Genomic DNA, 22,513 nt, shown 5'->3' on the forward strand with positions numbered 1-22,513 from the left:
GCTTTTTCTCCTTTTATTTGTAATATGAGGATAATATTGTCTACTATATGAGGTTGTTTGAGGATTAGATAGCGCAAAGTATGTGCCTAGCATATATGTTCAATAAATAATAGTTATTATTAATAGTAACTAACTTCAATGCAGGAATTTTCAAAGATATGGGATGTTTACTGTCTTTTCAGTCACTGACAGTACAGTATAATCTGGACTAACATCATTCATGCAACTTAAATGATGACATTATTTCAGAAATACTTCCATTTACAAGTCTTCTTATAGGTAGAAAGCATAATGCTTGAACCTTGAATATACTACCTTAAACAGGTTTTTAATCCATACTCCAGCAAGATTCCCTAATGGAGCAATATTAAAACATTTCTGTAGTATGTGCGAGTGTGTGTGTGTAAACAAATATGTATGCGTGCTCTTGGTGCTAGATTTAAGTAATTTCTCTTCACCATTCTCTCTTCTTCCATTTATGTTGACATTTCTCTTCTAATTGGCCACCAGAATGAAATAGTGATCTGTCCAATTTTTTATCCCTTATAATGTGGAGTTTGACCTAATTTGACATACTTTATTTCAAGCAAATACCCTTGGCTAAAGCTATTAAACTTTTAAGACTACATTTTGTTTTAAAGGGAACTTAAAAGAGCATTGATTTAAATGTGTTATCCCTCAGAGGGTCCACTTAAAGACCTAACATTTCTCAGCCAGGCATAGTGCATCACGCCTGTAATCCCAGCACTTAGGGGAGTCAAGGCAGGCAGATCTCTTGAGGTCAGGAGTTCAAGACCAGCCTGGCCAACATGGTGAAACCCTGTCTCTACTAAAAATACAAAAATTAGCTAGGTGTGGTGGTATGCACCAGTAGTCCTAGCTACTCTGGAGGCTGAGGCATGAGAATCACTTGAACCTGGAAGGCAGAGGTTGCATTGAACCGAAGTCCTTCAACCTGGGTGACAGAGTGAGACTCCAAATGCAATTTCTGAAGGGCAAGATCTATAAAATTATTTCTGAAAGTAATTTAAATTCCTCAATTCATAGTTATAACCAGGAGAAAGCTTTATTATACCCAAATTAATGTGGTTTTTAAATTATAATCTAACATGAGTAGTTATTGGTTGGGGAAAGAAGAAGACTTCAAGTTTACTGTTTTCAAATAGAACTCATTTTAACAAGTTTAATCTGATGGTATTTTCTAGTTAGTAGGTTACTCTTCAGTCACTCCTTCTTCCCTTTTAATTTTCTGTAATGAATTGGCCAGCACTGGGCTACATAAATCTTACCCAAGAATACAAATTACCCTACAAATACAATAGGACATAGAATCTCATTATTTAATATTATATCCTCCAAAAACTGTGTAACTAGCGTCATTCTGTAAACAGTTACTGTGAAAACAAAAGGGAGATCCTTTTGTCAAACTTGATTTGTTATTACCTGTGTGCAGACAGACCAACTTTCCTGTAACAGTGAACAGAAACCTGATCGAAGCCAGGCTATTCGAGATCGATTGCGAGGAAAAGGATTACCAACAGGTAAGAGTATATTAATAGGAAATTTCTAGGCTTTAACCTTATCCCAGTGTTTTCTTTACAAAAATTATACTTACCTGGCTTTGAAATCTGGTAATTGAGACTATGATTAGAACATAAACGTACAAAGTGGAGTTAGGGAATGGGCAAGAATACTAGCTACATTAAAAAATAGTTTCATTAAACTTATACAGAAAATATTATTAATATAGTTAGAATTCCCAGAGTAAATTATTTCCCTTTCCAGTATTGGTATATCAATAATAATATTATTTATTTACTTTATCATGGTATTTCATATTAAAAATATATTTTAAAGCGTGACTAAATAAACACATGCATATGTTTATGAACATAAACACTAAAACAAGTTTCAGAAAACGTTTTTCTTACTGCACTGTGATATTTTGTATCATATTTCTTTTTTTTTTAATGCTAGTAATAACCCACTAAATAGATATTACTATGGAGTTATCAAATACTACCTTAGGTCATGAGTGATACTTAGTAAATACAAACTAATGATGAATAGTGATTTTCCTATTTGTCAGTAGCATTATATAATTATGTATCCTAAGTCGCGTATGATAATTAAAATTTACTTTTTAAAAAGAATATGAATGGAAATTTCAGGCCAGGAGAGGTGGCTCATGCCTGTGAATCCAGCACCTTTGGGAGGCTGAGGTCAGGCGGGATACCTTAGATCAGGAGTTCGAGACCAGCCTGGCCAACATGGTGAAACCCCATCACTACTAAAAATACAAAAATTAGCCGGGCATGGTGGAAGGTGCCTGTGATCCCAGCTACTCAGGAGGCTGAGGCAGGAGAATCGCTTGAACCCGGGAGGCAGAGGTTGCAGTAAGCTGAGATCGTACCACTGCACTCCAGCCAGGACAACAAAGAGTGAAACTCTGTCTCAAAAAAAAAAAAAGAAAAGAAAAGAAAAGACGTGAATGGAAATTTCAAACACTTGAAATAAAAGTAAATATAATTTTATGTGACAATTTGTTTTTCACTGTTAAGTTTCAGGCATGGCTTATTTATAAAATGAACTTTTGATTTTGCTGATTATCTTTGTTCTCTTCTTATCAAGCAATATTGAGAATCATAATAATCTAAACATTAACAAAAATACGTTTTAAATCTTGTCTTAGATCTTGGGCCTAGGTAGAAGTAAATGTACAGGTTACTTAAATATATTCTAATTGATATAGTTTAATAAAATAGATGAAAAAGTTAAGATTTTAATTTAATCAGAACATCAGAGAAAGCTGTCTTATTTAAAATCTATGAGCAACTCTAGTTGTGAAAACTAAACGTAGACCTTGACTATCTGGACCAAATGTTTTGCAGAGTCAGAACTCTCATATCTGAGAAGAAGGAATGTGTAAGTCAAAGAAAAGCAGTAAAATTGTTTCTAAAGGAGTGATTTTGTAATGGTACAGTTAGTTAAGTATCTGTTTTGGTGCTTCCATTTTAATTATTGTGAATAAAGATTATCTTTCTGAAAAGATATTTTTGCTTTCATTTCATTGGTATAGTAATTTATTTCTGGTTAGATCAGGGTTTTTTTTCTAATACATACGTGATTAGTTTATATGTGGGCCAAAAAAAATACAGTGTGGTGACAACTTTGAAACTATTTTTAATCCTTTCTTGCAAATATTTCCTTCCTACATTTGTATCCCCATACTGTACTTTTGTCACTTTGTTTTGTAAGTAAAATCTGTTTATTTTATAGTATTCTAGGATTTGAGATAGTATATAGTGTAAACTTTGCCACTAACAGTAGCAGCAATTTGTTAATTGATGAAATTTTCAGTCTCCTATTTTAGAATCGATTAATAACAGAAACTTATAAATGAATGTCAATAGCAAGCTGAAAGAATCTTTTGGGAGATATAATGAACATTTTAATAAGTGGAACATTAGATTTAAAAGACATTGTTGTTTTTCTTATTTATCTTTTTCTATTTTCTCCCTCTCTTTCCTCTCTCCACTTCCCTCTTTTCTTTCCTCTCTCCCTCCATCCTTTCTTATTTGTCTTTCTTGTTATTTCTCTAACCTCTTTCGGCAGTTCCCTACTATCATTTCCTACTACCATTAAGTGGCCATGTTATGTAATTGAAATTTATTTGCTTATTTGTTACTTCTTGATTTAATAACTGTAATGTTGTATTATTAATTTTTGCAGACAGTGTATTTTTTGTAAGAATAAAAAATATTCATATATATTTATTTATGTATATATGACTCCCATTCTATCTCCCTTTCCATTGTGGGTCTGTAGAAAGAAAAAGGTGAGCCTTGCAATATTTATCAAATTGTAAGGATTATCAAATGCTAACATAGTTTAGATTTTATTACTTTCAATGATTCAGAGGCTTAATATTTCAGAAATTAATTGTTACAGAGTATTTTAAAGATAGCAATTAAGAGATTTTACTGAGTCTATACCTACTTGGTAACATATTTTAAATAGCAGGTTGTCATTTACATATATACATATATTTGTTTCATAAAGGACATTCATAAAAGTTAAGCTTTCTGGACATGTAGATGCTGGGGATAGGAAAAACCTACTGTATTAAGTACATTAGTTTTTATAGATGTTCAGTGTCTATTTGTTGATTGAACGAGAAAAGGTTTTATGGAAATACTAGATTTTGAAGTGTAATATATTTGTACTATAATTATTTAATAGTTCCATAAAGAAATATGTGAAACTATGGTTTATTTATTTAGCCTATTTTAAACATTAAGTTGTATGCAAAAGAAAAGAAAACATCTTGGCTCATATTATTAGACCATTTTCTTATTATAACAATAAAACATCAGAAGTTTTCAGATTTTAATACCTTTTATTTGTAATTTTGTTTTATAATACTAAGAAAGATTTAGTATTACTGTCTAATAGTTCCTTAGAATTCTTGTTATTAATATGCTGTTCTAATACAGATAAGGAAGCATTGACTGTCAGGACTTTACAAAATTAACAGAAAAATCAAATCCTCAAGTAGATTGTTTGTTGATTTTATCCTCTAATAGTCATATTGGAGAATAAAATCTCCCTTATATCTAAACTCAAGAGAATTTGTGAGTGATTACAATTAGTCACTCAGGATAAACCAAATTTTGTTTAATGTTTCTATTTTTTAATAGAGTTAAAAGTCCTAATACTGAAATAACAGTCTTATTTGGATAAAATATAAGGGAAGAGTATTCCTCAGACCTTCTTAGCCATCATTGCTTTGCACAGTAGTATTGCACAAGTGCTCTTTTCATTTACCTTTTACAGATTCATAAAACCTTATTTTAAGGACAAAATCAATGTAAATATACTAATTACAGCCATTGCCAGGCAGAAGTATTCAGCAGCTAACAGTCAACTGCATACACTAATTTTAAAAGTTTAAGATTGAAAAAAAAATTATTTCTTGAAGAAGTAATTCTTCTAACACACCTAGGACACTTGGCAGTGCCAGTTCTTAACTGTCAATGGTCAAATGCAGCAAAGCAACCTTATGATACATTATTACTAAAACATTTTCTTCAATGTGCACCAACCTAAAATCTATATGTGGTGATAGCATTAGTTTATTAGGCTCCTGACTACAGTCTTTAATAAAGAAAATGTTAAGATGGACAGTGAGATACAGAATTAGATGGAAAGAAGTATGCAAATTTGGGGATAATGCCTTATACCTAGTGATTTCATTGTTCAGCTCAAATACAATAAAATTTTTTTATCTATAAGTAAATGACCTTAAAAGTTCTCTTCTTATATCTTACCTCTGAGATCTGTCACAGAAGCTAAGGCCTAAACTAGTGGGCTGTCTGCCCCTGCTTTGTTACCTAATACTGCCAATGCTGATAAAATAGCTTCACTGAGCAGAAAGAAATCAAACATTTCCTGCCAAGCTTAAGGTGGAAACTTAAACTATTATTCAGATCAACATGGTGGTGCTTCAGAACTTAGGCATATTAATAATATCATGTTTCTTTCTTTTAAAATGCACTTGTACACATTTGTGAGGACACATGGGGACTTGGGGAGCCTCTTTTAATATTGAAATGTCATTTTGAAGTTTACTTCTAAGAGATGTGAATGTTTGAGTCTGGGTGAAGTGAAAGGTGAATGATGGTATCCAGTGTGGGATAATGTTAATCACATATAACAAAAATAGTTAAAACACAGTGTAACTTACAAGGAAGTTTTTTTCAACTTAAATAAATGGGATGTGTTCTATTACAAAGACTTTTTATACTCTTGAAATCTTACCCAAGGAATACAGATATGAAATCTTTTATTTGTAAATAAAGTCTATTTATTGTTTCCCGTTTAGCTTTTAGCAAGCTATTCATTCTCCAGAAGGAAAATGCTTAGGGCCATTGCAGTGTTATAGTCAAGCAATAATGTTAATTGGAAATAGGGTGATGGCAGCGGAATTAGAATACATGAAATAATAAGATATCTTTGAGAATTTAAATAGCCATCATTTACTGATGGATTTGATATGGGGATTAAATAAGGTAAAAGATTTAAGGATGGTGCCCATATTTCTGTTTTGAACAATCAGTTGAGTAATTGGGCCATTTATTGTAATAGGAAAGACTGGGGGAGAATGGACAGTTCTGGATGTGGGAAGCAAAAGATCAGTTTTGAGCATGTTGCATTTGAGGGTCTTCTGAAATGTAAGTAGAAGTTTCATTACATACGATTGGAACTCCCAGAGGAGGTCAGTGCTAAGCGTATCAATTGGGAGTTGTCAAGGTATAGATGATATTACTGCCTTGTTAATGGAAGAAATTACATAAAGACAAAGTGAGTAGATGGAATTCTAAAACTGACACCTGAGGAAATCCAACATTTGGATATCTAATAAGGGAAGAAAAACCAAAGACTAAGAATGAGCAGTCTGACAGGTAGGATATATAGGTATATAAAGACAGGAAAAGATTGAGTAAAGGATGGTCATCATAACCAATTGTTACTGAGAAGTACGATATGTATACCAAAATGTCCATCTGATTTGGCAAGCAGAGATCATTGGTCATAACTAATGAGAGTTGCTAATGTATGGAGTAGTTGGAAGCTGATTAAAATGGGTAGAATAATGAATGGGAAGTAAGAAATGGGAGACAGCAGTAGCTAGGGGGAAATGTGGTTAACAGAGGAAGATTTGGTTTGGTTTGGTTTGACTATGGTAGATACTAGATTATGTTCACATACTAATGGGAATATTCAATGGAAAGGAAGAATAATGAAAATATGAGGAGTTAGCAACAGAGAATTAACCATAGAAGTAAAGTCTTTGATAAAGCAAAATTGTGAGGGGAGAATCCAGAATACGTATTGGGGATTGGCCTTCAACTGGTAGGAAATTTCATCTTTTAAGATGGCAAAGAGAAGAGTAGACATAGCTGGGTGCGGTGGCTCACGCCTGAGATCTCAGCACTTTGGGAGGCTGAGGCGGGCGGATCACGAGGTCAGGAGATGGAGACCATCCTGGCTAACACAGTGAAACCCCGTCTCTACTCAAAATACAAAAACAAAATTAACACGGCGGCGGGTGCCTGTAGCCCCAGCTACTCGGGAGGCTGAGGCGGGAGAATGGCGTGAACCTGGGAGGTGGAGCTTGCAGTGAGTCGAGGTAGCGCCACCGCACTCGAGCCTGGGTGACAGAGCAAGACTCAAAAAAAAAAAGAGTAGACATAGGTATTATAGAATTACTCATGGAAAGATGAGAAAGCCCTCCTCCAACAGCTCTGGTTTTCTTGGAGTTATGACAACAGCATCAGCTAAAAGAGTAGGGAGAAAATGTGAAGAATGAGGAAAAGTGAAACAGTCATTGTGGAAAGTAAACAGACTTACTATTAACACGTGGTGTTGCGTGTACAAAGTGATTGAGTATGAATTTATGGTGTTGCCACATACCCACTTGTTTGATGTTTTTCCAAGTTTTAACTGCTTGTTTGGTAGTCAAGGTAGCAGAATAAGGCAGATGGTTGAGTTCATCTATCTATGGTTTATGATCCTTGAATCCTTTCCATTCTTTTTTTTAAAATATAATGTGTTCCATCAATTTTCGAGAATATCTCTGTTCTCTATTCAATAAAATTTTAAATTAATGAGTTCCAAATGTGGTTTAAGAATATAACTTACCCCTAAAATAATGTAACACAGACATATGTTTATCAGTTTTCAAATTATCTTAGGTTAGAAGCTGGAGTCTGTGGCAATCTGTGTTTGGATGTGGTATGGTATATTTCTTGGTGTTCTTTATTTGATGTGCCCAAAATATAGATGTTATCCTTATTTACACTTCAGTAGATTCCTGGGAAGATGAGGTACAATAAAAGCACAATGTTTTAATCTTATGCTTAAGCAATTATTTGCTGCCATTCTGAAATGAATTCACTTTTTAAAGATTTTTTAAGGTAAAATTTGTGTTCATGGAATTAAAGCTTATAGTTGTTACACTACAGAGGCAATTGATGTCTTTAAATAAATTAACAAGCAATTTATTATTACTAAGAAGGTTTTAGTCATTATTTTATATTGTATAGCAGATAGATTATCAAAAAGATCACAGAAGGTAGCACAGGAAATCTTCAGTGTTTGTGGGCTATTGAGTTAGTAACTATAAAGTATTTACCCACATTTCTTTTTTCAGTAGTGGACATATATATGATTTTTTGCTGAATCTATGGATTCACAAAATTACTGGATGGACATTTTTGGTGTGTGTCACATTTGTAGACTACTGCCTTTAAAAAAAAGTAAAATGACTACTGATTTTAACTACCTCAGGAACTAAAGAATAAGAGTTGGTACTTTATTACAAATGGCAAATAATGGTAAATTATGTTCTAGAGGAAAAAACTTTTTAGTGCATGAGGGTCTGCCATGGAAATATTAAGTTTCTTTCATAACTTAAACACAGTCAAATTATTTGGATTTCAAACACAATAAAGTTTTCTGAAAACGAATCTAATTATAATAAAATCGTGATACTTAAGAATTCCAAATGCTACATTCCTGTTTCCATCCAGAATATAGCAAGAATTCTTTGTTTCTTCCTTAAATGTATTTATTTAAAAGATCGGAATATACCCAGGCTTTATAGTGATATGACATAATGTTTGAGTTATACCTGTAGAAGTTAAAGTAGTTCACTATACATTCCATTATTGCCCCAAATCATTTCTTGGATAGTGAACATTCTTCCAAACTGGATAGTTGTCTGCTTTTTCAAACCAAATAATTCACATTTGATGAATAGAAAATAATACCACTCAAAAATGTCAGTTCAGTATATTGATTTTATTAGATAAGAGACAATGAACTACAAAAAGTTATGCAAACATAGCATCTCTTTCCTCTTCCACTATCACCATCACCACCATACCATTTCACCTCTGATCTTCCATTTGGAACATTTAGGAAATTGCCACCACTTTCATTGTCAATAGTGGATTACATTTCCATTTATTTTCTAAAAATTCTGTGCATACATGATAGATTCTTATCATTCCAGGGAGAAGCTCTACTTCTGATGTACTAGACATACAAAAGGCTCCACTCTGTCATCAGACCTTTCTTAACAAAGGGCTTAGTAAATCTATGGGATTTCTGTCCATCAGAGATACACAAGATGAGGAGGATTATTTCAAGGACATTTTATCAGATAATTCTGGACATGAAGATTCTGAAAATACACGCTCCCCTTACCAGTTCAAAACTAGTGGCCCAGGAAAAAAACCCATCCCTGGCGTTGATGTACTTTCTAAGAAGAAGATCTGGGCTTCATCCATGGATTTGCTTTGTACAGCTGACAAAGACTTCTCTTCAGGAGAGACTGCCACATATCGTCGTTGTCACCCTGAGGCAGTAACAGTGCGGACTTCAACCACTCCTAGAAAAAAGGAGGCAAGATACTCAGATGGAAGTATAGCCTTGGATATCTTTGGCCCTCAGAAAATGGATCCAATATATCACACTCGAGAATTGCCCACCTCCTCAGCAATATCAAGTGCTTTGGACCGAATCCGAGAGAGACAAAAGAAACTTCAGGTTCTGAGAGAAGCCATGAATGTAGAAGGTTAGTAATTTTGTGCATGTTTGAGAGAGAATTGAAGTATTTTAAATGTTTTTTCAAAATAAAGAAGGGTTATTAAATTATTCCACAAGTCTTATTTTCACTGCCAAACATTTTTACCCTGGTTAATCTCGTACTTCTCTGTCAATTTCTGTTCTCCCTTCCATCAAAACCCTAATTGAAGTACTCTGCTTCCACAAAGTCATCCCTGATAAACATGCCCAGTCATGTTATAGTCTCTCAATATTTGGGGTAGCATATTTTTAGATTGCAAGCTTCTTAAAGGCAGGAGGCATATTTTCTACTTCTTTTTGCTTAAATTCTCCACCGTACCATGTACCATGCACTATCTCATGGGAAGCTTCAGTAAATAACTGGTTTGTGGAAATAGAAAGCAGTTCATCAAAGTCAGCAGTGCTAGAGAACCTGAATAGCATGGTTATGGTGCATTGCTTCTCAAACCACCAGCTTCAAATTGCAAATTTTGGGGTGCAACTGTAGAAGATTATAATTTACTTTGTCTGGAATAAAGTTTTGAATCCATACCTTTTGAATCATAGTACATTTTAGGTTTACAGAGTCAGCCTAGGTTTGAATTAGTTCCTCCATTGGTAACGATGTGGTGTTTACTTGGGCTTCATCTCTCCAAGTCTAAATTACCCCATCTATAAAATGGGCTTCTCAAAGCAGATTAATTAGGTAATGAATGTAAAGTGATTAATATTACATTATTAGTGTGAGTAATATAAAAATAACTTTATAAATGGTAAATTCTTATTCTAGGGGAAAACTCTGTTTCAAAAATACTTGATTTCACACACAAAACTCAATATGTTGATTGGAGTAAAATTATGTCCAAGACATATGGATAGAGGCTATTTTCAGTATAAATAGTTGTGACATATAGATAGAGGCTATTTTTTAGTATGAATATAAGCAAGAGAAGATATAATTTTTAATCTAATTCTGTACATTTTTTAAGATTCGAGTTTTATAACTGCCCTTGCTTCCTAGACAAATCCTAGGACATAGCTGATTAAAGACAACTTTAAGATGCTTTCTAGTTCAAAGAAAAGAATGACATAATTAAGGATCATATTTATTTTTAAGGTCATTGTTCTAGTGTAATTTTTTTATTCATATATTTCCCTTTAAAGTACTCCTAAAGGTCTGTTGCCCGCTGTTACTTAAGTTTTAAGCATAGCTCTGGAGTTGAACATACCTTTGTGAGTTTTGCTTTACTTCGAGTAAAAGAAGAAGCTTTGCATTTTTTTTTCAATTTCAGGAATTGGAAAATTAGTAAAGAGTTTGAAATTAATGGAGGAAATTATTGAATATTTAATTTATATGAGTTCCTATATAACATGAATTTTTCAAAAACATTAGCCAACTTTATGAGATGGTTACATATAATCTTGATCAAAACTTTCAAAGATAGGAAGTAAAATTTTAGAAATGTGTGTTATACACCACTTCACAACTTTTGGAATTGTGATAGCAAAGAGATTAGGCACCTTCTATGGTTTAAAAGAAAAGTCTCCTTTTTTATGTTGTACAACAGCTAGTATATGAACATTAATTTAGTCTGACCTTCTGTCGAACATGTCATCATGGAAACAATTATATAAAGAAATCTTGTCCATTGTGGGAAAAAAAAAAACCCTTCAATGATTCAAATAAATAAAACCGTTATAGTTTTGAAATAGAAATAATGAAGGTATGTACCAATCTAGATGAATATTTCTAACATTTGAAAGGCTGAGTAGTATCTTTTTTTTAATGTGAATATTAAAAATGAAATTATAGGCCAGGCATGGTGGGTCACACATGTAATCCTAGTACTTTTGGAGGTCAAGGTGGGAGAACTGCTTGAAGTCAGAAGTTTAAGACCAGTCTGGGCAACATAGCAAGACCTCATATCTACAAAAAAATTTTTAAATTATCCAGGTGTGGTGGTGCACACCTGTAGTTCCAGCTACTCGGGAGGCTGAGGTGGGAGGATCACTTGAGCCGAGAAGTTTGAAGCTGCAGTGTTGTGTCACCATGCCACTACACTCCAGACAGGTCAACAAAATGAGACCCTGTCTCTAATGATAGTAATAATAAAATTGGCCAGGCGCGGTGGCTCATGCCTGTAATCCCAGCACTTTGGCAGGCTGAGGCAAGCAGATCACCTGAGGTCAGGAGTTCAAAACCAGCCTCAAAACATGGAGAAACCCCGTCTCTACAAAAAAAAAAAAAAAATACAAAAATTAGCCAGGCATGGTGGCACATGCCTGTAATCCCAGCTACTTGGGAGGCTGAGGCAGGAGAATCACTTGAACCCAGGAGGCAGAGGTTGCGGTGAGCCGAGATCACACCATTGCACTACAGCCTGGGCAACAAGAGTGAAACTCTGTCTCAAATAAAAATAATTATTATAATTTCTAATTTTTTTCTGTGTGATCTAAGTTTCAGAACATTCCTTGTCTTAATATTTGGTAAATTAGTAGTAATGTGAATTAGCAAAGCTTGAGATTTTTTTTTTACACTTGAACCTTGCTTTGAGAGTTAAACAAGAAAAACATCAAACATTAATGGAAACATATTTAATCTGTTAAATTATACCATCATAGTCTATTTAATATATTTCATTTATTTTTCATTACCAATAACAAAATATATTAGACTATTGTACCATATGATTCTATTATCTTCTCAGATCATGTGTATGCACATGTGTGTAAGTGTTAAGGAAACTCAGACCATCTTATTTCTACATACACTTTTATATCTGCAAAGATGATACATAATTCTTGTAGAGTCTTATTTGTTCAAAAGGTAATTATGTATTTGATACATCATTTTCAGATTTAGAAATTTTGTATTTGTTATAGGATGCACAAACAAAAGAAAAGCTTTTAAAAAAAAAAATGTACTTTGAATGGTTTGATATAGGACAATCCTGAAATCTTTTAACCAGGGTTTTCAAAAGCATTTGCTCTCATTAAGAACCTACCCATTATTCCCCAGAGGATATTTTACAACCCAGTTAAACAAACACCTAAAATGTTGGATTATTATGGAAATACACTACCTTAAATCTCCATTATTATATAGTAACTTGAAAGCAGCAATAAATTATGTTTGCTTTAGACTATAAGCATTAATCAAAAGGAACGTTAGAGGTTTAGAATTCAAAAGCACTAATTCTTACTAGTTATTTAGTTGACTAACCTGCTGGTCTTATGCTGTGCTTTTTCTGAAGGTAAGGTAATTTATGTTGCAAACAAGGCCGGGCGCGGTGGCTCACGCCTGTAATCCCAACACTTTGGGAGACCAAGGCGGGCGGATCACAGGTCAGGAGATCAAGACCATCCTGGCTAACACGGTGAAACCCCGTCTCTACTAAAAATACAAAAATTAGCCGGGTGTGGTGGTACATGCCTGTAATCTCAGCTACTCAGGAGGCTGAGGCAGGAGAATCACTTGAACCCAGGAGGTGGAGGTTGCAGTGAGCCGAGATTGTGCTATTGTACTGCAGCCTGGGTGACAGAGCAAGACTCCATCTCAGAAAAAAAAAAAAAAAAAAAAAACAAAGATATGCAAGCAAATGTGCAGATTGGTAATAGGAAGATTTTAGCTACTATACAAAAAAAAATAGAAAATCATATAAATCCCATTTTTCTCACTTAATTCTCATGAGAGGCTTCACAGATCCCTTTTATATGTGATAAATCAAGCAGAACTGTAAATATCATTAATGTACACATTTTATTGTACACATTTCTTTCTTAAAATATTTGTGTTTTAAAAGTTAAATGTTTTCTACAATTTTTGTGATCTTTAAATTTGGCAGTTGCTAATGGGTTTCAGTAATTATAGAATTAGAAGAGGTCTTAGAGCACATGTTATCCAAACATATCCTTGGGCTTGTGGAGATTTAATAACATACCCAAGATCACATAATGAGTTAATGATAGAGTTTTATTATTTCAGAGATTGTAGATTTTCATCATGGATTTTCAGAATATCAGTCTTAAAGATTTCCCACTACATGTGACTTAAAAAAAAAAAAATGTATTCCCACATTCATTGAGCTGATATAATAATTGGAAGAAACAAAATTGCTAAATTTTAATTTTTTTCTTTGGGTGTGCAAGGAGGGTTATTGAGTTAATAAGAAAGTTTTGTCCTCCAACCTCTGATACATAGCTTTTTCCTTAACCCATGCCCCATTCTCTTCAAAGGATCCTTTACCCAAGTAATCTCCTCAGCATTTCCTCAGCTAACAACATCAACCAGCTAACTAGTATAGGGGACAACAGACCTTCAAGTCATGGAATTTCAAAGTGGAAGGAATCTGGATACCATTTAAACCAAACATCTCATTTTCAGAGGTCCAGAGAAGTAGACTAGTTTGCCAAAGGAGATACATAATTCATAATTCATAACAGAGCTGTATTTTGAATCCAAGTCTCTAGAGCCCAATTATAGGATTCTTCCACTCTGCTGTCCTCATTTAGAGATACATGTCACATACATGATTGAAAAGATGTTGTTACTGCCTGGGACATTGGACATTCAACTAACTGCCTACCAAGTCCCTTAAGTCTCTCCTTAACAAAATTATATACTTTTTAATACAGCAAAACAAGATAGTGTTATGAAAGAAAGGCTAAAAATGAGGCACTTTTGGTTCTTCATTAAACCATACAGTGCAGGAGTTAAGCTGGAACTCCATTATGTCATCTATTGTAGTAGATAGTATTTTGGTGGGATTATACTATGGTCGGATCTTTAAGGCAGCTAATCCTATGACTGACCAGATAGACCATAAATTATCAAAAAGCAGTGATTGACATTGAGTCGTCTGATTTCTTTGGGAACAAAATGAGATAGGAACAAAGATCTCAAGAAAGAAATTGTAGTTGAAATTGAAAACGTATAAATAGAAGATTATTACTGTGATTATTAAGTTAACAACTTTTCAGATAGTTCTCCACATATGTAAAGCAGTAGGAAAGGGGCAGGAAGAAACATAACTTAGTTTTCTCTTGTGAAAACTAGTTTTAAAATTTGATGTTGCTCTTTTTTGCTTCATTCTTTTAATTCTACTTTTTTTCACCTCAGCACAGGACTATCTAATTCTCTTCTTTTTTCTCAGTATTTTATTTTCTACCTCTTCAACTGCATCCCAAGATCTGCATAGTTGTTTGTTTTCTAATAGGAGTATCTGACAAGTGTCTCTTTCTCTCTTTCTTGTAATGTGATTACCATACACGCCCTATCCATTGCTCTGTGGGTTGGCAGTAGATTCCTGATTATGAGAGATTGACTTGGAACCAGTACTGTGAGTGTAGTATGAGCAGTACTCCCACACCCTGGGTGGGGATCATGAATAGCATTTGGCTTCCAACAGTTGCAACTCCTCTGCATTCTGCACAATACTAGAAAGGAAAGTATGAAGAACAGATACAACTAATTTCTACAAAAGTGGTTATGGTTAAGTGTTATTTGTTTAATGGGTTGTTAATCAACCTAGTTCACATCAAAATGAAGTATTGTTTTCTTCCTTCTAGTAGTGTAATCTCTGGTCCTAGCCTAGTTTTGCTATCCTGTGACTGCCCTGTGAACACAGCTTAGACTCTGTGTTGTGCAACTAGAATATGTAAACACTCAAGTATGGGAACCTATTCTCATTTGAGGAACCTTAATGTTTCATTGGAGAAGACTGAATTTAAAAGTTTACATTCTTATAGTTACACTTAACAAAAGCAAAGGGATGAATTTATAAGTGTGTGAATTCAAGTATTATATGTGGTACTTTTAGTATTTATAATTTCATGGAGAGTTATGTATTTTCCAAAACTTATTTTGCTTTTTTAAATTCCAAAACTAGTAAGGATGAACTATTTTAATTTTATTTCTTTGCTGCATTTCCCTTTGAATAGCAAGAAAAAAATGATTGAGTTATTATTTAAGTTACTCCATGAGCTAAAATAAATAATTTTAATATTCAGTTTCTATTTGATTTATATCAGTTCCACAGAAGTAAATGAGAAGCAGGGATTTTCTGTCATATTGGTCAAATATCATATGTATTTCAGGCATTAATGACTTAATTACTAGATTAAGAAAACTTAAGTATTAGATTATAAATGAGACGCAAATATATTTTGTATCTCTGAATTATAATGTAGATAGAATCAATGTCTTAGAAAGAAAAGAAGTGTCTACTGTGTTTCCATGGCTGGATTTTAAAGAGATTTGTAATTTAGACCAGTATTGTCCAACAGAATTTCTTCAATGGAGGAAATATTCTATATTTGCACAGTCCAACTCAGTAGCTACTAGCTACGTGTGACTATGCAGCACTTGCAATGTAGGTAGTACAACTGAGGAACTGAATATTTTATTTAAACTTACATAGTTACATGTGGCTAGTAGTCACCATATTGGACAGTGCATCTTTAGACTATTCCCATATGACATTAGGTCAGTGTAAAATACCAACAATCAGTTGAGAAAAGACCGGTTTTAGAACCATTTGGGAGAAGGTGAGCGATAAATCATTATTTAGTTTAAGAATACAACTGAGAATATATATTTACTTCTCTTCTTTTGGATTATACAAGTGGAAAAATAAAATTACATTTTTAAATACTAGGGAAAATTGAAGGTCAAACCAATACAGACTTTCCAGTGTCTGTATTCATGATAACGTGAGAGCAGAGTTCACAGAAATAATATGCTCCTTTATTGGAAATGAGAGACCTAATTTAAATCTACCCATAGCATGGTTCACATAGACCCAGTTGGCTTTGACATACACTCTAAGGACGGACTGATATGTCTTAAGAAAGATTGAAAATTGATCTTACTAACAATGGACATCATCACATTTTTTAAGACACAGCAATTTTAAACTTAAGTGTTTCCTCATTTCATCGCAGTCCCCTTGTCTCTCCATTTGTCTCTCTGCCATGCAAGTTTGAATACGTTTATTCTCTGCTGTCAGCCATTTACCAATGTTCCATCACCTGAACAGGATAAAATTCTAGCTCCTTGGATCATCATACTTAAGGTTCCCCATGATTATATCTCTCATCTCATCTTTTAGCTTTTTCCATATCACACCTCACACTATCATTCTCTCCCTTTCTCTGTCTCTCCCTCCCTCCCTTTTTCTTTCTCTCCTCCCCACTCCCTTCCTTCTTACTCTTTTACCCTCTTTTCCTCCCTCCTTGCCTCCCCAGCTCTGAATTTGTGTGTATGTAGAGAAAAGAAATACACACACACACAAACACACACGTGTGTGGATGGATGGATGATTGATTGATTGATCTACCTACCTACTTACCTACCTACCTATTTATAGACCATTTTATATTTCTTTGCCTTTATTCACACAGCAATCTGCCTTAAGACTCAAAGCTTTCGGACATTGATGTTTCAGGAATCTTTCTCTCACCTACCCAGTTTAGGATGATGATGGGCTGTTTTTCTTTCAGGAGCTTGTCTTTCCTCCTACAGACCTCGAAAATTTGGCCTGGTCTAATTCATAGCTGTATCCTTAGCATTTGCCACTACGCCTGACATATAATAGGTACTCAGTAAGTGTTAATATAAACAGAGTATTACAATGTGGCTATTAAAGAATTTTAATATATGCAGTGGTGCTATTTCAGATAATGGGTTACAACAATATTCTCTGGCAAGTTATACATATAGTGAGAAGAAATCATACCTCCTCTTCCTCTGTTTTGTCCAACTCTAAGAGTAAACTCATATACTTTTCACATATAACCTGAACAACCAACAGAGAATGTAATTGATTTCCTGTTGAACTCTGTACTCTTTGAAAGTTTTGAAAAGGACAATGAAGTCACAGTGAATCCTTGAAGATTCTGGAAGAATGATACAGTGAGCCTAGCCCACATCACAGCCCAGCTATGTGGCTACTGTATCACACAAGACCCCTAGAGAAGGAGGTGGAAACTGTTCATTCTTTTTGATATCCCTACTCTGCATATATTTTAGGTCTATAGAGTGACTAACAGTTTACAGAGCATTTCTCCATACATCTTTCCTTCCTTACATACATTCACACTTGTATGAGCTTTGTTCACCCAGGTTAAAAATTTTATTCATTATGTCTAGCTCTCAAGGGATTTAGAACATATTGTATTCATTGCAGTGTGGTGTAATATGGAATACAGTAGACTAGTAAACACATAAAAAAGACAGTCGCTAATCTCCCAAAAATTATTCTCCCATAAAGGAAGCATAGAAAATAACACTTAATGTATGAGTACATAATATTATTACTGTGTTTTTTGCTTTTTTTGAAAATTGAAATATTTTGTTAGGACCCATATCCTTAAAATGTGGAATTTTAAAAAATGTTTTATAGTTCTGCACTACAAAAGCAGTCATTTTATTTCTCTTTGAAACTTGTATCTGTAATTAGGATCATGTATTAAAGGTAAAGAAATATCAGGGTAAAAGTGGTTATTTAATTCTTGTTGCAATTGGCTGAGTCTCACTTTCTGCATATTACTTGTCTGAGCTTGAATATGTATCACTTGTAAATGGTGTTTCTAGATTACAGTTTATGCTGGCTTAGAATCATTTTAATGTGAAAATTATAGACTTGAATGTTTCATTTGAAATAGCTTTATATAATCCCAGAATATTATGCAGATCTTCATAATCCAAGTCTGATGTCCTAAACATTTAAACTCTAGTGTACATGATCACATGCCACAACTTTGTATGATAAAAGTGCTAATTGTGTTAAGTGGTGGGAGAAATTGACACTCTTAGTTGTCAAGAATTTATGGCAAAACACACTTGCCTGTTGAAAAACTGCTTTTCATTGTTGCTGTATAAATGGCATCAATATAATAGAGTCACTGTGAATTTTGTTCAGAGGACAAGATTACAGATAAAGGCTAATAAAATATTTGTTAGGTTTTATATCTCATATTCTGACAAAAGTATACTTTTCATTATGGTAAAGTAGTGCTAGAGATGAAAGGATATCTTCTAATTTCAGAGTATATGTGATTATAGAATCTGTATAACTAGACTGCTGTCCAAATCTCAATTCTTTGTTTTCTGTTTTTTCTTGAGACAGGGTCTCGCTCTGTTTCCTAAGCTAGAGTGCAGTGGCATCGTCTTAGCTCACTGCAACCTCTGCCTCCTGGGCTCAAGCAATTCTCTTGCCTCAGCCTCCCAAGTAGCTAGGACTACAAGCATGTGCCACCATGCCTGGTTGCTGTTTTGTTTTGTTTTGTTTTGTTTTGTTTTGGAGAGATGGGGTTTCACCATGTTGCCCATCCTGGTCTCAAACTCCTGGGCTCGATCAGTCCACCTGCCTCAGCCTCCCAAAGTGCTGGGATTACAGGCATAACCAAACATGATGGCCCAAATCTTAATTCTTTAAGCCATTCTTCATTAGTCCTTATTCTTTTCATTCTTCCATGACTATTCTACAAAATGGTTTTGGAGAGAATATATTGATATAAGTTTTATGTGTTTGTGTACATTTATTTACACACACCCTATTTGGTACTTCTTTTTTGGGGACATCACATTTGCTGACATAAAACCTAGGCTGATTTTACCCTCCCATTTGCTCTTTTCTTCTCATTAATATTTCTAACACTGTGATTTTTTGCTGAAACTTCATTTTTTGTAGCTGAAAACTAAGTACCCATAGGAAGTCAAAAAGAAGGAAATTGTCTAGTAAAATGAGGAAAAACTATGATTCTGAATGGACCCTAGTACACTAATTTTTACATTGTAGGTTTCGTTTAGATATTTACTAGCTGAGAAAAGAAATTTGCAAACCAACAAATTAGATATTGAGACTAATTTTCAACCCCACTAAAGGCAAATAAATTCAATTTGACAACTGTAATGGTGAAAGCTTAAAATTTTGCCATTACAGTTATAACATTGCAATGAAGGTGGCTACATGTGTATTTTATAAAATGTGTATTGGTTATTCTAATAGGTCCATTGCACATGATTCAAGAATTTTGGCATTCAGAAAACTTTGTAATATTCTGGCCAGGCGCGGTGGCTTACATCTGTAATCCTAGCACTTTGGGAGGCCCAGGCGGGCGGATCATGAGGCCAGGAGATCAAGACCATCCTGGCAAACATGGTGAAACCCCGTGTCTACTAAAATTACAAAAAAAAATTAGCCGGGCGTGGTGGCGGGCGCCTGTAGTCCCAGCTACTCGGGAGGCTGAGGCAGGAGAATGGCATGAACCCGGGGGGCGGAGCTTGCAGTGAGCGGAGATTGGGCCACTGCACTCCAGCCTGGGTGACAGAGCGAGACTCCGTGTCAAAAAAATGAAAAAGAAAACTTTGTAATATTCTGTAAGTATGTAGAAGCATCCTTTTTGTTTAAAAAAATAGTAATAATAACCTGATACTTTCTAGTTTAACTACCAGCCAGGTTTTGTTGGTACTGGGAAATGGGTACATGAAGATTCATCATACTCTTTATTTTTGTGTCTGTTTGGAAGTTTCCATATACACAATTTTTTGAAATGAACCCGGGGGCGGAGCTTGCAGTGAGCGGAGATTGGGCCACTGCACTCCAGCCTGGGTGACAGAGCGAGACTCCGTGTCAAAAAAATGAAAAGAAAACTTTGTAATATTCTGTAAGTATGTAGAAGCATCCTTTTGTTTAAAAAAATAGTAATAATAACCTGATACTTTCTAGTTTAACTACCAGCCAGGTTTTGTTGGTACTGGGAAATGGGTACATGAAGATTCATCATACTCTTTATTTTTGTGTCTGTTTGGAAGTTTCCATATACACAATTTTTTGAAAATCACCCGATTAATACCACATTCCTGGGATCTGTACCAAATCTAAAGTGCTGGAATTATACACTCAAAAATAGAAAACATGTTTGTGTGTCTGAATCCTCTAAAAAGAAAAATAGTTAACAACGTTAGCATACCTCATTGACAATTAGATATTACCTCTCTTCAGCAGACCAGAACAGAGGAAGAAAACCACTTCTATCTGGTTAGTGCCTACTAGATATCTTTATTTGCAGGTCATCTCAGAGAACCAAGAAATGTTTCTGCTCAGATGACCTATAAACATGGAAAATGTGCCTCTCCATATATACCACTGCAAGATTCTCTTGGTAAAGAATATGTAATTTTATAACAACACCTGAAAACGTTAAATTTATTATTCAGAAATTTTCCAAGACACACTTCAGAACATAAGAAACTCACAAAAAAGAGTCTTACTACTTCAGTTAACATAGATACACCCACCCCTACCTCAGTATTAGAAGAAAAAGAAAAAAGTCTTTCTACCCCTAATAGGCAAAGCAAGTTATCCCATTTGTGTTTTGGAGTACCAGTGCCCTATTATTATAAAACAGTAAAGTATCATAAGGTAATAACCTCCTCCCCGAAGGTATATTACTGAAAACATTTACAGACCAATAGTTCATCAAGGGAAAATGATTTATTATGTTTTTAAGAATGGTTAGTCAAAGTTGCGTTTATTTGTTTTACAGAAGGAACCCAGAGATTGAAAAAAGTTTATTAGTAGTGTCAGAGTAAACTGAAGAAAAAAGAAAATAAAACATAGGGTAGTAGTAAGGGTGAGGAAATATGGATATGTGAAACAATATGAGAACAATTATAAAGTACCACCAAAGAATGGAAATTCAGATTAAAATTTATTTATCTGAAATAATTTTGCAAAAATAGTTGTGAAACAATAAATTCGTTTATTACTTAATATGGGGTGTGAAATTGTAACAAGGCATAACATCCAATTGACTAAAAGTTATTTACTCAGTTTATTGAATAGGTTTATTGTGACTTCTACTTTTCTCTGTAAGATATTAAAACCATACTGTCTGTTTAGATTTGGTTCTTATCCATGGCCTTATTAGTCTTACTGTCCTGTGTGTTGCAATTCCAGGTTTGCAGTTTGGTTAAGTTTTTTTGGAAAATTTCCTTAAAAATTTAGCATGAGGATTCTGTAACAATAAAACAAATGTACTTTGGTGTTCCTTGAAAATAGCAGTTCTTCCTAAGTAAAAATATAACTTGTATATAATGTACCATATTCATTCAATTTAAATTAGTATTAAATAAAATTATTGTTTTCCATCTTCTATAGTCCTTTCAGATTACATTCATAGTAAACCAGAGAATTATTTTAAATTGTTTAGTTTACCATAAGACTTTCCTGTGATAGGATGCAATCATTTAGGAAAAAAAGAACTGGTAAATACCTTGGTTTTTCAGTTTTAAAACTCAATTGTTGTATTATTGATATTTCTGTTCACCATACCCAAAGCCAGACAGAGTCAAGTATGCAATATTATTCCTAGTTCTCCAAGTAAACATTATCCTAGAAGCAGTGCAGAACTTTCTCTCCATGGAGTCTGTGGCCAGTCATCTATACTTCTTCTCGCATTTATTTAAAGCTTTGTCTCAACGTGACTTATCCTTTCTGGGGCATGACCTCTCAATTTCCAGTTCATCATCCCTATTCTGGTTCCACAAACGTGGTTTCTATGGTACCATTTAACTATTTCATTTTTTCTTCTTTTTCTGTTAAGAATGTCTATTAAACATCTTCTAACATAAGGAATAATTTCATCATGTGAATGAAGACTGTCCTCAGGTTTGCAGACTAGCAAAAAACAATTCCGCACCAACCTTGATTATCTTCTTTTTTTTTTTTTTTATACTTTAAGTTCTAGGGTACATGTGCATAACGTGTAGGTTTGTTACATATGTATATTTGTGCCATGTTGGTGTGCTGCACCCATCAACTCGTCAGCACCCATCAATTCATCATTTATATCATGTATAACTCCCCAATGCAAC

General features: G+C 34.2%; 1 protein-coding gene across 1 annotated transcript in view; it reads left to right on the plus strand.

The window, feature by feature from the left end:
* PTPN13 (protein tyrosine phosphatase non-receptor type 13) overlaps positions 1–22,513 on the plus strand; it is a 223,018-nt gene that overhangs the window by 87,919 nt on the left and 112,586 nt on the right. The window contains 2 exon segments of the mRNA XM_017860030.1: positions 1,454–1,541; positions 9,080–9,643. Coding sequence (XP_017715519.1) covers positions 1,454–1,541; positions 9,080–9,643 — 652 coding nt within the window.

This window comes from Rhinopithecus bieti, unplaced genomic scaffold (assembly GCF_001698545.2).
Source record: "Rhinopithecus bieti isolate Rb0 unplaced genomic scaffold, ASM169854v2 scaffold_52099, whole genome shotgun sequence".
NCBI classification, from domain to species: Eukaryota; Metazoa; Chordata; class Mammalia; order Primates; family Cercopithecidae; genus Rhinopithecus; species Rhinopithecus bieti.